The sequence below is a fragment of the Centroberyx affinis genome, unplaced genomic scaffold, assembly GCF_046629955.1.
Source record: "Centroberyx affinis isolate AG114_WGS23_722 - 3 ecotype Tasmania unplaced genomic scaffold, CSIRO-AGI_Caff_v1 ptg001917l_1, whole genome shotgun sequence".
Taxonomy (NCBI): domain Eukaryota; kingdom Metazoa; phylum Chordata; class Actinopteri; order Beryciformes; family Berycidae; genus Centroberyx; species Centroberyx affinis.
The window spans coordinates 47,078-61,667 of NW_027280280.1; the positions used below are offsets into that span (position 1 = coordinate 47,078).

Genomic DNA, 14,590 nt, shown 5'->3' on the forward strand with positions numbered 1-14,590 from the left:
TTTCATTTAACTGACTACAAGTCATGTACATATCTATCGATCTATCTAATGAAGGAGACATGAAATTATATTTCTTTTATTACAATATTAGGATTTGTACATATTGTCCTCTCCATCCACATCACATTTATAAATTTATTACATAAATATATTCCAAAAAGTAGAATGACAACAAAAGACAAATTCCATATAAATCAAACAAATTAAGAAACAAGAAACAAAAGAAATACCTGACTCTGATACTTGTTTTTGATCGTCTCTGAGAGCTGGGTGAAAAGCTCAGGGAATGTAAAAAAAAAAAAAACATAACAAAAACAACAACAAAAACCTCATCAATGGGCCCTAGACATAAAACATGGCAGAGTCATCTCAAGCACCAAAAACAAGTGTGTCTTGCCACACGAATGCTTTGCAAGAGAAAGCAACTGGGGTGCAAAACAAAAAAGAAACCTAAATTCATTCAATAATTTTGATCGTTATTCTTAGCTTTCATGTTATTCCAAAACAAAATTCTCTCTCTTAATAACATCTCCATAGGTTGGGATGGATACAAAATTCACACTGTAAAATGATTTATGTGAACTTTGCAAGGGGAAAATCCAAAACTCAGTACAAATTAAGTTTGTCATTATTGGCTTTGGTTATATGATAAATATTCAAGGTTGTCCTTGTTTAAAGCACATGTCCAAGATATTAGTTCCCTTGAATTGAGGTCATGTCATAACCACACCAAAATAAAAATAAAAATCTATTCATCTCAATATGTCTTTCATCCAAAGATAATTTAGATACGTATTTTCATTGTCCATAAAGAACCTCATAATCAACAAATTGATCATTCTGCAGTCTGAATAACCTTCACAACACATGCAAAAATAAATGCATGCACACACTGCATGGCTTCTGATGCGACCCGTCCCTTACACACTCGCCTCATGCAACATAAGGGTCATAAGGGTCCCAATCAGACATCTAACAACTAGCAAGTATCATCAGATGAATGCTGTCAAATCTTTTGTGTGTTGGTGGAAGCGTTTTATCATGATGAGGTGAACTTCATCTGACTCAGACTTTGAAACAACTCTGCTTTGGGAAACTCTCCACATAACAAATCTATACTCCTTTCATTAAAAAAGTAAAGTTTATCTTAAATATTGATATAGCAATCAGTGAGCAGTGGTTTCTTATGCAAGTTAAGACCAAGACTGACCAACATTGAGCAGAGCTGCTAACATCCACACTATCAGGCATTTGAGGGTGGATAACTGGTGATGATAAACATGCAGATATTGATAAGACAGAGTTTAAATAAAACTGAACAACCCTCACATGAAGATTAAACCAAATTTACTGACAGGAACCTTTGCTGAAGGAAAATCTACACAAAGAAAACACGCATTCATTCATACATTAGCCTAGAGCACTAAGACAAGCAGTTTACTATTGTTTGGTCAAAGAAATCCAAAAACACATAACAGATGTAAATTGATAGCGAAAAATGTTTACAAATGTAATATATAAAATTAAATTATTACAGTATATATGCAAGTTGACCTACAGAAATAATGATTTTTAAAAAAACACTTGTGGGAGAAAAATGCGCTAAAAAAAATATGGGCAGGTCACCAGTCAACCAATCACTTGCATGTAAACCTTATATCAGACCTTATGTGGTAAAAAAACAAACAACAACCTGTAACCATGTTACAAAATGAAATTCAGATATATGAAAAGTCAGAACGCACCCTAAGCTCCTATTCCACTCATTACACCGTTACAGTTGACAACACAAAGCGTCAAACTAGAGACCGTTCATGACTGTTTTTTTTTTTAACTTTTGACAAGACTGAAAGAAAACAACAGAGTGGAGGGTAAAGCGTTTGTGCCGTAACGTCTGAGTTTGTGGAGAGAAGAGGGCAGAGAGTTGTTAAACCACAATGTCAGAACGTCTTACCATCCCATCCGAGCCTCCTGCCTCCTCCGCTGCCTGATGCAGATGGAGCGTGTTGCTGGCGATGAGGTGAGTAGTGGTTGGGTGGAGACGCTGGGATGTCACAGCGTCCTAGAGTGGAAGAAAGGTTTTTCTGGGTGCTTCCCCCCCCCCCCCCCCCAGTTTAAAGAGAGACATGTACATGGGTGCGGGGCGACTGGCGGCCTGCGTTAATAGGCTTCTTTCTGAGAGTGCATTTGTTCCTGGATCTTCTGCAGCATCTCCTGCATCCGCCGCAACTGTGAGGTGTGAGAGAGGAGACAAAAATATCAGTGTTGGGCAGTGAGGCATCCACAAGATATCAAGTTTTTTTTTTAAATTTGTCCTATCACATTTGTGGCAGTGTGAGGTGTGGAAACGTTAACAGGCTGTGCAACCTCTTATACAAGCAAACTGCTCACACATGACTGCACAGACAACAGAGCCGTGTCCACTGACAATGTGATCACATGCAACACGTCAATATCACTTGGGAGGTCAGTCTACTCTCTCTAGATCACGTGACCTGTGCTGACGACTGCGGGGAATCATCGGCTCATGGGACTGCCTCTTCACCCATACTCAAGAATATTGAGTATTAAGAAAAACAGCAGTTGATAGTCCTAAAACACACTTTGTCTTATGCGAGTTATATTGAGGTTTTATTCTTAGGGGCAGTCATAAGTCCTGTCCTGTCAAACTCACAAGAACAATGCATTTCATAACATCTGTTGGAAACTGGCAAACGTGAAGTCAGTATTTACTGGTGGCTAATTTTAGAGTCTGCTGATGTGTTGTACATGCTATGATGTGATTGTGATTGTCAAATACAGCATCCATTGACAAAATCTTTATCTACTTATCTCCACATTCCACACAGAAAATAAAAACCACATGAGGAAAAACCATTCAGTTTATTTGATGAAATAAATAGATTTCTCAAGACTAACTGGGGGAGAAGGAGGGGACTTGAAACACAAGGGGTTTGATAAATAGACAGATGCAGCATCAGTAGTTCTGAGGCTGAAATAGGCTCATTTATTTATTATAAATGATGATCAAGCTAATTTGATTAAGGTGTTTATGGTAATGTATGGTAATTATGAATGACTGTTCAGTCCCTTTTCAATTACTTTAATTGTAATTCTAAAATAATTACAGTGACTAGGGATCAATGGCTCTTATCTACAGTATTAAAATGGAAAAACTGTATTGTGCCATATCTTTGGCAAGTAAGGTTTGCTTTCATTTAAGAAATTTCCTCTATCCAATGCTGATCTAGCTTACACAGTGTTCCTGCAAGAGTCTGTAAATGTGGGCAAGGATCCAAGGACTTTCTACTCTTCACTAAGGAGATGCAGAATTGTATCTTTTGTCCCAACAAAAGGATATTAAGCTCTGTCCAAAACCTCGGCCTTGCCCCTGATCCCTAGATGAAGGTCCAATTCTAGATGACACAACATACACAATGCTACTATTGTCCGTCTTGCTCAAATCTAATCATGCCTTAAATATTTGCACAAGGGTTTGATCTTGCAAACTCTGTTTCAACCCCCAACCCAAAGCTCCAGAGGACGTGTGAGGACAGAGGAGTTCAGGTTTGAGTGAATCATTACTTGACAATTTGTGTTTCATGAGGTCATCCATGGTTCAACCCAGCAAACATGACCTGACTGTGCTGTGAGGGATTCTGGGTACACAAAATCTGTTATGTGTGTGTTAGTGATTGACAGCTAACGAGAATCAAGAGGCTTCATGGCTCTGATCTGGGTGTGACTCTGGGTTGGGCTGGGGCTCTGAGTGCTCATGGTGGTCTGAAGTGTGTTCGGGCTCGTGCTCATGATCGTGGTTGTGATCATGGTGGTGCGAGTCCGGCTCGGGGTCGACGTGCCGTACCTCCTCGTCTTTCTCTCGGATGAGTTTCTCTGTCTCGCTGTCCGCCACCCCCGGCACCATGGGGATGGGGAAGTCCGTTCCACTCTCCCTGGTCAGCTTACTGCAGAGAGAAACAGGTTCAACATTTAATATTTATAATTTATTTTACGAAAAGGCTCGAAATGGCAATATACAGTATGTTGGAGCATTTCAGTGTGCTATTTAATTTTTCATGTCGTTTTCAAGCCAAGCAGCTAGTATCAAGTGATGTGCGTATTCTTTGATGCTGCTGTTTTATTGCTCCAACATTATAATGAGAAGGCCGTTGCTAAAATGCTTGGTGGGTCTGACCACAGACTCTGACATGTGATTGGGTTCAACAGGTTCCAGTCGGACACCAGGGAGCTGTGAAGGAAAACTGCTCTGTATGATTCAATGAGTCTTTTTGATCCAGTTGAAACCACCTAGATTGATCTCGAGTACTACAACACTACCGGTCATCACTCGTCGCTCATCACTGGTCATTGTTTTGGAGAAGCAACTGTCTGGTCACACACTCAAGACCAAAAATCGTCCTCTGCACTGTGCAACACTAGGCACACCTAAGTAATCCAAAACCACCTGGACTGTTTTGTGATCTACACTTGATTGCTCTAGTCTGTCCACCTGATGCTGTTTGAGTGACAAGCGTCAACGTATTAGAGCAAAAAAAAAAAAAACGAAATAGGAGAATCAGAAAATAGGAAAATAGATAAACAAATGTATATATGCCAAAATGGGTACTTTAAACATCTATATTTGATGCTGGCACACAATGGACGGCAATACAATATGCAAAATATCCACAAATATTAGCATTATCCAGGCCAACGTGTGTGTTCCCGGATTCGGTGTGAGCGTACTTGCGGTTGCGCTCCTTCACCACCATGCGGGTCATGCTCTGGATGCACTGGGCCCGGTAGTTCTCGTAGTGGGTCTCCCGCGTCACGTCCTTCAGGTCCTGCATGTGGGTGCGTACTAACATGTTCCGCAGCTTCACAAAGTCGCAGTGCGCCGAGTTCTCCACTGTCAACCACAACACACACAGAAGGCTTTCAGAAATACAGTCAAGAGTGTTTTTCAAGCATCTCAGAATCCATCAATGACCCTAAACGAGCACCATCACTGACAAGTTTTTTGAATGTACCCCAATATGTGGAAGAGTAAATAGAGTCAATTCATAATTTGAAGGGCAAACTGCAGCACCAGAAGACACAGATGCAGCTCAAGACTGAAGACTTTTTGATTCTACAAATGACTTGATTTTGATTTGATTTGATTTATTAGACAATTAAAAGAAACATAGAGCACGGGAAAACCATGTACAGTTTTCGTCAAGGATAACACAATAAAGCTGGTAAGCGTATTTCCATTGTGGTCGTTGATGGAAAGGGGGTAAAAGGAATTATAGGATGCAATCATACAATACAAAGCAGAAAGACAAAACTGGCACCCCAATACATTCTAGAAAACTAGACATTACGTTCCAGTTCATAATACAACAGAAAAAAAAATAAAATTTACTTTACAACCAACAATAACTGGTAGAACTGAACCAGCAATAACTTGTAGAACTGGTTTCCCAGACACATTCTGGTACCACAAGACAAACCAGTTTCCCTTTGGAAGGATGAGAAAAGGGGAAAGTTTTACCTTCTACGATGCCCCAGGGGTACAGACGGCCTCGCACCCTCTTCCCTTTGGCCTCCACCACCGTGTTGCTGCCGATTACCGCAAAAGGGATGCTTTCCTTGTGGGGGGAGAAGAGAAAAAGGGTATAAAAATAAAAATAATAATGTCTCAAACAGATCTGGGTGGGGCAGGGGAGGGTGTTAATGGGTTGTTAAGGATGAAGCAGTGCAGTACTGAGTGGTGCAGTGCAGATCTGTTTAATGGTTGTGTTGTTTTCATCTTTCCCCACCTGCCTCCTTAGCTTCTCCCTGTACCCTCAATGTCTTTCCTTTTCATCCTCACTCTTCCTCATTTTCAGATCCTTTTTTCACATGCATTCTGTCTATCCATCTGTTACCCAGACAGTTTTCTACCCTTCCCATCCTTCATTCTTTTATTCCCATTCTTTATTTCTTCATCATGGTTATCTGAGGCTACAGAGGCGAAGAGAGATACAGTATACTGGCACACTGTTGACTCTTCAAGACTTATCTAGTCAGTGGTGGGCTGTAAGGTGTCAAGGTCATGCTGTATGGTCTGCATGTTTATATGATCATCAGTATATAATATTTACTGGCTCATCTTCAGGGATGTGATCAGGACAACAAAAAAGAAAAATGGCCAAAAAAGCAGGAAAATGAGAATCTTCAACAGAAATTAATTAGTGTTTAGTGTCTAAAAACAGAATCCTGAAAAATAAAATGAAAAAAATCTATATTTTAAATCTTATATGAACGGCATTTTCCCTTATTATTATACCTCTTCAGGTTTTAATGTCCACATGGAGTAAACCTGAATGTTGAATGATTCATTTGAGCAGCCGGTTTTCTGGTGTAAAAGATTCAGAGAGTGAAGCATTTTCTTGTAATTTAAGTAGTTTGTTTTTTTCTTGTTTGTTTTTTGGGGAATGCATGTCACTGTACTGTTTGCAATTGTTGTTTTCCAATCTGACAACAAATATTGTGGCATATTTGACAAAAAGGGGACTGATGCTGCACCTTTCACCCTCTCAGCTTCACAAAAGCATAGATGCAAGAAGACTTTTAGCTGGTTGTTCACAGAAAAGCAAGAACATGTACATTTCTACAAAGAGCGATGTCAGCTTCAACAGCGACCTATCCCCAGACTGTTTGTGCCTACTGTAGGAAAGACTAATGTTTGGGAGCTCCGGCTCTCACTTTCAGCTCGTGGTCCTGCTGCTTGAAATCTTCGTCCTCGTCAGAGTCACAGTCAGGGAACTGGTAGATCTTGATCCCATACTGCTCAATCTCCTCTCGGATCTGCAGGGACAGGGAGGAGAACGTATAGACCGATGGACCCAAAAACACACATTTGCCGTGATCATTCATTCGTTTATGCAATTAAATGCATGAACAGATCAACAGTATATTGATCGGGACCAGTCTTGCCTTGAATTTCTTTTTCTTGACCTCGGTCGGGGTGAGTGTGTCTGCCTTGGCAAGGACGGGGACGATGTTGACCTTCTCATGGAGAGCTTTCATGAATTCCACATCCAGAGGTCGCAGGCTGGAAGAGATACAACACATACATATGCAATGCACCGAGACACAACACACTCTCAATCTAGGAAAGTACACACGCCCAATCAATACCCACAGTCTTGCAGGCTTTCAGCATGATTGAAATATGCCATTTTTTTATTGGATCTGTTGCATTACTATGACTATAATTACCTCTGCCAAGGAAGTTATCTTGCCATCCTTTAGTCTGTCTGTCAGCAGGATGACTCAAAAACTTATGAAGGGATTTCCATTTAATTTGGTGGACAGATCGGTATCAGGCCAAGGAACAATCGATTAGATTTTGATGGTAATATGAATATGGGATTTCTTCCATTAGATGATCGTTTGTTTGTTTTTTTAGCCATATGAAACAAATGGAGATAAAGACTTCAAAATCTTAGGGGTATGACTGCAGGGTCACAACATCAACTTCACCTAAAATGTAACTGATAGGAAAGATGCTGAGTTGATGAAGTTTACCCATCTTGGGTAATGCCTAAGGCTGGGCAACAGAGGGAGCAGTTTCCCTATCATTGTGACTTTGAGGATGCACTGCAGCACTAAGTTTATGGGACATTTCTTCCACAATGAGTGCAATGATGTGAAACAGAGCACATGTCCACCACACACACACACAAATTCACTTAAAAGTCCCACCTCAGCACTCAGTACAAAGGATTGGTGGGGCGATTAAGCATTGCACCAGATGTAAATTTTCACGTTTGCCAGTTTCCTGTAGGCAGGGCAGAATGGCCTGTGCATTAAGAATTTATGGGGCTGAATGCACTGCTAGTAAATACTGGTACACTAGACATTTACTGTAAATCTCAATTACTCCGGTGGCTGCGAGAGGACAAAAGCTGATGACAGAATGTTTTTATAAGGGTGCATGAGAATTGGGGGGGGGGGGGGGGTGAAGGTAATGGGCCTGTGGTCTTGTCCTTGCTTTTTTCCCTTCCTTTACTGGTGGCTGATCTGATGCAAATATCAAGCATAGGCATCGTAAGTATTCATTCTCCCCACCATCAGTAGTAATGAAAGAGAGAGAGAAGGCAAAGGAGGCAATACAGGAGGACTGCGACTGTATCATACCCGTGTCCGAAGGGTGAGATGAAATAGAGGCAGCAGTGCACACGGTTGTCCTGGATGTTCTTGCGGTTCAGGCCGCTCTCGTCTCTGAAGTACTGCTCAAACTGCTGGTCGATGTAGTCGGCCACGGACTTCCAGCTGGAGCAGAAACACACAGGGAAACAATGGAGACTGTACAACAGCTAAACTGTTACGCATGACTTTTCAACGACAACAGAATTCAAATTAAGTTTTAATCCGGTCGTACTCTGTGAAGATTAACAGCTTCATTTTGAGGTGATTTTCATTCAGGAGGGTTTTTTTGACATGTACCATTCGGTGTTGTTAACAGCATCCCCGAAGCCAGGCGTGTCCACGATGGTGAGCTTCAGTTTGACGCCTTTCTCTTCTATATCCACCGTGTGCTTAGTGATTTCTACTGTTTGAGTGATTCGCTCTGGGAGGAGGGACACAAACAATTGTTTTTAATATAAGCATTTCAATATTCAGCGTTTGAAAGATGTATTATAGAAAAAAGGCTTCAGCAAGGCTTCACAGTAATAGACTGACTGATCTTGCTTTCAGTCAATGAACAAAACTATATGAAAAGCTGTGGCCTCCTCACCTTCAGCATTGAGCAGCTTCCTGTCCTTGTAAAGATCTGTGAGAAAGAGGCTGTTGACCAGGGTGGACTTGCCCAGACCAGACTCCCCTTGAAACAAAGAATGACAAGGAGAAAAAGAGAAAAAGAGAAAAAGAGAAAAAGAGAAAAAGAGAAAAAGAGAAAAAGAGAAAAAGAGAAAAAGAGTGAGGTTAAGACCTTGTGAATTGGTTCGGGTTACGGTTAGGGTCGTTAGTAATCTCTTCAAAGTCATAAGTGGGCTTACTAGCTTGCAATCCCATAGCAATGTAAGATCAAATGTCCACTAATATGCAAACTCACCTGCCACCATAAGGGTGAAGTCAAATCCCTTCTTGACGGATTTGCGGTGCACCTGGTTTGGCAGTGTGGCAAAACCCACATATTCCTTATCCTGGTCCTAAAAACAGACATTAAAAAGAAGGGAAGGTCACTCAATACATCAGGAAAGCATAATAAGTTATGCAGTGTGCATTTGGCTATGTAAAAATTATTTTTCAGTGCTTCAATCAGCCACTCAAAGGAATTGGTTGTCCCACTCACACTGTCATAGTACAATTTATGTATCATTTGGAAATCTCAACTTTCTCCACATGTATTGTAGTAAAATCCAGTGTAAACAAAAAAGCACTGATCAAGGCCACCTACATATCAACACCTATCACAACCCATTCCACCGGAGGAAAATGAACACAAATTGCACTTTTTACCAGAATGAACAACGTGTAATTTCTAAATCTAACTAGTATAACCTTTACAAGCTCTGGCACTGCTTTTGAACTGTATCAATCCGTCTCTGCAGATGCACAGTTTACACAGTTCGACATGCTACAGCACACAAACCACGCCACCTTGTCTCAGCCTAACCCACAGATAGAGATGCTGTAATGCCTCTCTGGTTCTCCTGGCTGTCCCCCCTGGAGTTACCTCGGTAGCGTCGTAGGGGTCAAATCGACCCCATGGGCTCTTGGGCCTGGTGGGGCTGATGGGGGACGGCAAGTCAAATTCCACCGCACTGTTCAGCGGCAACCTGGGATCTGAGCCCAAATCCGACTGCGCCCTACCCGCCACAGGGGGCCGCAAATAAGACGGGGTGTGGGGACGGTCTTCGCCTTCAGCTTCCCTGTCTGCTTCATGGGGCTCGTGGCCAAAAGGGTGGTGCTTGTGGTCATGGTCATGGTGGTGGTGCTGGTGCCCTCCATGGTGGTGAGGGTCTTGCATAATGTTCTCCAGCTCTGAGTCATCTGAATGGCTTGAATGCTAAGGAGAGGCCAAGGTTGAAGGGGATGGATGAGGCAGTGCAGAGGAACAGGTAGAGCGGAGAAAGAGAGCGGTTGGGAGGCAAAGATAGGTCGAGGAAAGGTGAGGTGCCGATATACAAGGTCAGTATTAGAGATTAAGAGAGTTTTTAGAATGGGTCGCAGAAGCAAAGTTACAATCTTGAAAAACGTTTCAGGGACGGTGAATATTGAGCCTAACGCAGATGGGCAAAAATTCTGGAGTCAAAGAGGAAGAAATCCTTGAAAGGCCATCAACAAGAAAATATTGAGCATTCACTTCCAACGTCAGAGAACATGCTATTAACCGTTTCTGATGTTAAGCTCAGAATATGATCAAGATGTCAGAGGATATTTCACTTAAGCAGATGCACTCTCATATTAGCAACAACCTTCCCAAACTTGTTGGAAATTGATTTCCAACAAGTTTTTATTCTTGCTCAGCACTGAATACTGATGAACGAGACACAATGCAACATGTGGGATACATGTCAGGTGGCAATTACTCCTCATCATTATTGATGAAAGACCATGTTGGAGGCAAATCATCATCTTGTACAACTGAGTAAATAGAGTTCATTCAGTTAAAGTGGATTTGAATGTTATTTGATTGCTAGAAAATTGATACGGAATGAGACTGCAATATGATGACATCACTATCACTGTACATTGCTAGAGGCAGTGAGTGATCTGAAGTCACTTTTTCCACCATCATGGATGATAAATCCCCCTGACCACTGGATGAAATTTGGGAGCTACTGTGTGTCAATAAACTTTTCCTATGTTTCTCAGTCAAAATCGTCCTGAAGGGCTCAATCAAAACCAAACCTTTGCTGTTTTTTTGCCAATTTACCTTCCATGTTATGATACTACAACTTGTTTCTGCCGTTACATCACATCCTTCATCCTTCAATCCAACCAGCCAGGAAGCCACCGCTAGCATAAAAGTGAACTCTGGTGCATACCTGTAAGAGGATATGCTGCAGAAGTTCAGGCTGCTGTGTGTTTTCTGTACTCTGATTACCAAAGCTCTCCCGGCCCCAGAGACACTAAAAACCTCCCAGGCTAAGCTAGCACAAAGATAAATTATGCAGTGGCACTGAGAGGGCAATGAGGCCATTTAACTCTGCTTGTAGGCCCATACTGTGAATCCGTATTGATGTTATGTTTATGCAGTCTACACCAGCTGAGAGAACATGTAAGAGTAGAGTGATTAAGTGGGGCAAAACCAGCCAGGATAGAGCTTTGGGGCCAAGTGAAAAAACAACTTTTATTTACTTTACGTTATTACTTTATTTGTTTTCAGTAGAAAAACCCTCACCAATACTTGCGGCTCGACAGGTAAAGTTTAAGTTGAACTGGAAAGGGTGCTTTGACCATGAGGAGGAGGATTTGTCTTCCCTGGTTAGCATGAACCTTAGATTTACCTTCTACTGCATGTGGTTCAAATGATAACTGGAGAGTATGCTTGTTACTGGTGAATCAATTAAGCTTTCGCTGACGCAGCGATACTCATCATGTATAATTAAAGACTGAGACTAGAGGGGGAGTTGGACGGGGAGTTCTTCGTATTGTCACCAGTACCTGTTCAGCTTCATGGTCCCTGCTGTGGTCAGGGGAAGCGGGGCCGGAGGGCTGCTCATCTGAGGAAGAGTTAGCCTCATGGTCACTGTCCTCCATCGCAACTGGGGCTACAGTGCACTCTGCGATCTCCAACCAGGAAGTAGCATGAATGTGGAAAACGGAGGTTCAGCGGGGCAAGGAACAGACGCATCAAGGGAAGGAAAGGAAGGAGCAAGACCCAGAGAGAATCCGCCATGGGAAGATTTGGTGCATGGAGGGGTGGAGGAATGGGGGGCGGTGTGACAAGAGGAGAGCGTCGCGTTCAGGGTTCACGAAGGACAGATGAAGACAACAAGGTAGATGAAGAAAAAAAACATGAGATGATTAAATAAAGGCAAAGTAATAACAACTGGCATGATTGCAGATGCCAAAGTAGGAAACAAGATTGTGTAGTTGAATAATCAGCAAGATGACTGAACTACACATAATGGCATTTGCAGGACAGTCGTTTCCACAGTCTCCAAATGTCACGTTGGTCCGATCTGGACATCTGCCATCACAGCGCTGCCTAATGTTATTTGTTTTGTGCCAGTGCACTTAGTTTAACATCCTCTGATATCGTCCCATTCAGTGCTTCCAAAAAACGCACCACTCTAGACGATGTCGGTGCCAGCGGATGAGATTATCTGGCCTGGCCGGAGTTACATAATGCAGAGAGTCATTGAAAGTTTGATGAAAATTGGAACACCGACGCAGAGCGCACCGACACGCACCTCTGCCCAAACAGACTTCACTTATCTGTAGAGCCACACTGGAGTCAGTGCACACATATTCAGACCTAAAAGGCATCCATTTTTCTTAAATACAGGAAATCACTGTAACAAAGGAAACAAAACCCATGTATCATGATAGAAACTTTTTGGGATCTTGGCTATCCATGTTAGAAGAGCCATATTGGCAAAACTGCTAACTTTAATCCAACATATATTGTGTGTGCAACATTATTTCGGTGTGATAGAAATACAAAAAAGAAAACATTATTTTGCATGATCATTGCTTACTGTCCCTGTTGGATTTACTTGTATCTTAATGTCAGTACTTGGTTTGCTGCCTTATTTCTTCATATCCCCACTGGATTTAGGTTCAAAGTCTGATGCAAACTATGCTATACTTTTTTGACATTTTACATTTCACATCTTTCTATCATTGCTACCTTCTGCCACAGTTAAAAAGGCTTCTTATGTAATCCTAAAAAATGTTTCTATGTCATCCCTGTAAGGTTTTCTATGGCATCCATCCACGGCCTACTGTTTTAATTACACTGGGATTTGGAGCTTCGGGGCAGAGAAGAAATTGATAGTTTCACAGCTTAGGATGCCAGTGACCTGTTTTCCTTTGCTACAACCAAACCACACGGATCAATGTCCAATCACCTCTTCAACATGGTAGATCCTGTGACCTACATAGGAGAGCTGGTCAATAGCAACCCCTTGACAATTTAGGAGCACAGATATAGTCATGTTGCTCATTCACATTAGTACATATTGCTACATTTTGCCCACTGTTGTTTAAAAGCTTGAGAAACAGGCCTTCAGTAATCTAGGATGCAATCTGTTACAAAAAGACCAACAACTCCAGTTTACGGAGAAAGGACATTAAAACACAAACCCACTATTCCTCAGCAAAGTTGATACCAGTTACATCACTTCTAACTAACCTGATTAGAAATAAAACCATAACTTTCACAAACACAAAACCCCACGGTCCAGACGAAGCCTCACCTCCTCTCTTGCAGCGCCTCACCTGTGGTGCTCTTTACGAGAACAAAAAGCCTTGTCTTCCTGCCTCTGTAAAAGCTGCTCTTCGTGCCGAGTCCAGCCTCCAGCCAGGAACAGAGAGCAATAGCTCCTGCCTTTATACGCCTCCATCCCAGAGGACACTGCGTCCTTCAGCCCCATCGAGCTCCCCGGCGCCCCAGGGCCCTTATCAGCAGCATCGACAAGCTGCACGTCACCGCTCACCGGCTACAGCCCGACCCTGAACCTACAGTAGAATCCACACAGTAGGTACATGCTCCAGTGGTGAATCTATTCTGTTGGTGTGTCAACTTAACATTTTGAGCCATAGAGCAAGGTATGTTTCAGACGTGACAACAACCCCACACAATATACACCATATACACCCATGATTCTCTTGTTTTGGTGATCTCAGCTGTGAACATGCACTACCCACTCCAACATGCTGTAACATCCACGGCTCAATGCAACAATACTAACAGTTGGGCTAAAACAGAAGAGTGCAGATCAAACTGTATTGTCCGCACATCGAACATGTCAATCACACCATGAGAAAAGTAGGGCTGCAACTAACGATTATTTTCATTGTCGATTAATCTGACGATTATTTTCTCGATTAATCGATTAGTTGTTTGGTCCAGTTTTTCCTCATTAATATGCAAATGCATGCAGCAAGGTACTCCAAAATCGGATCAGATCATCTACTCTAGAGGGAGAACCTGTACTATAAGTATGAAGTTTCTATCATGTATTGTTCTTGAGTTATTGTGTTCAAAAGAATGTGTCGACACACAGATGGCACCATGTACCATGTTGGTGGAACATAATATGACACAGAAAATGATGTAAATGCTAAAACAGCCTCACCAGATCTAATATTTGGGCAGCCCTCTTAAGAGTTCTTCTAATTCCTTTATTATGTGTAATAAACTTACATAATATATTACCTTCTTGTGGAACATGTCTCAATACTTTTCACCAAATTCAGAAATCCGCACACTTTCCCTCAGTGCCATTCCCGAATGCTGACCCCACCTTTTGAGCTGGAGCGCAGCTTTCTTCTCTAAGCCACACATATCTGGTTACACCATCTTTAAACCTAAGTGATGAGGCAGGCATTGCTGTGTGCAGGTAGGTACTAGACTCACTTTCCACTAAGCACCCTAAAA

General features: G+C 42.0%; 1 protein-coding gene across 1 annotated transcript; it reads right to left on the bottom strand.

The window, feature by feature from the left end:
• Window positions 1–60: 60 nt before the first annotated feature.
• On the bottom strand, window positions 61–9,181 carry septin4b (septin 4b). The gene is made up of 10 exons (XM_071530369.1): window positions 9,089–9,181; window positions 8,771–8,857; window positions 8,479–8,602; window positions 8,170–8,304; window positions 6,964–7,081; window positions 6,733–6,834; window positions 5,537–5,633; window positions 4,747–4,909; window positions 3,866–3,965; window positions 61–2,229 (listed from the first exon to the last, which is right to left on the bottom strand). The coding sequence occupies exons 1-10, from the start codon at window positions 9,096–9,098 to the stop codon at window positions 2,161–2,163; spliced, it is 1,005 nt and encodes a 334-aa protein (XP_071386470.1). The 5' UTR covers window positions 9,099–9,181; the 3' UTR covers window positions 61–2,160.
• Between the last annotated feature and the right edge of the window lie 5,409 nt (window positions 9,182–14,590).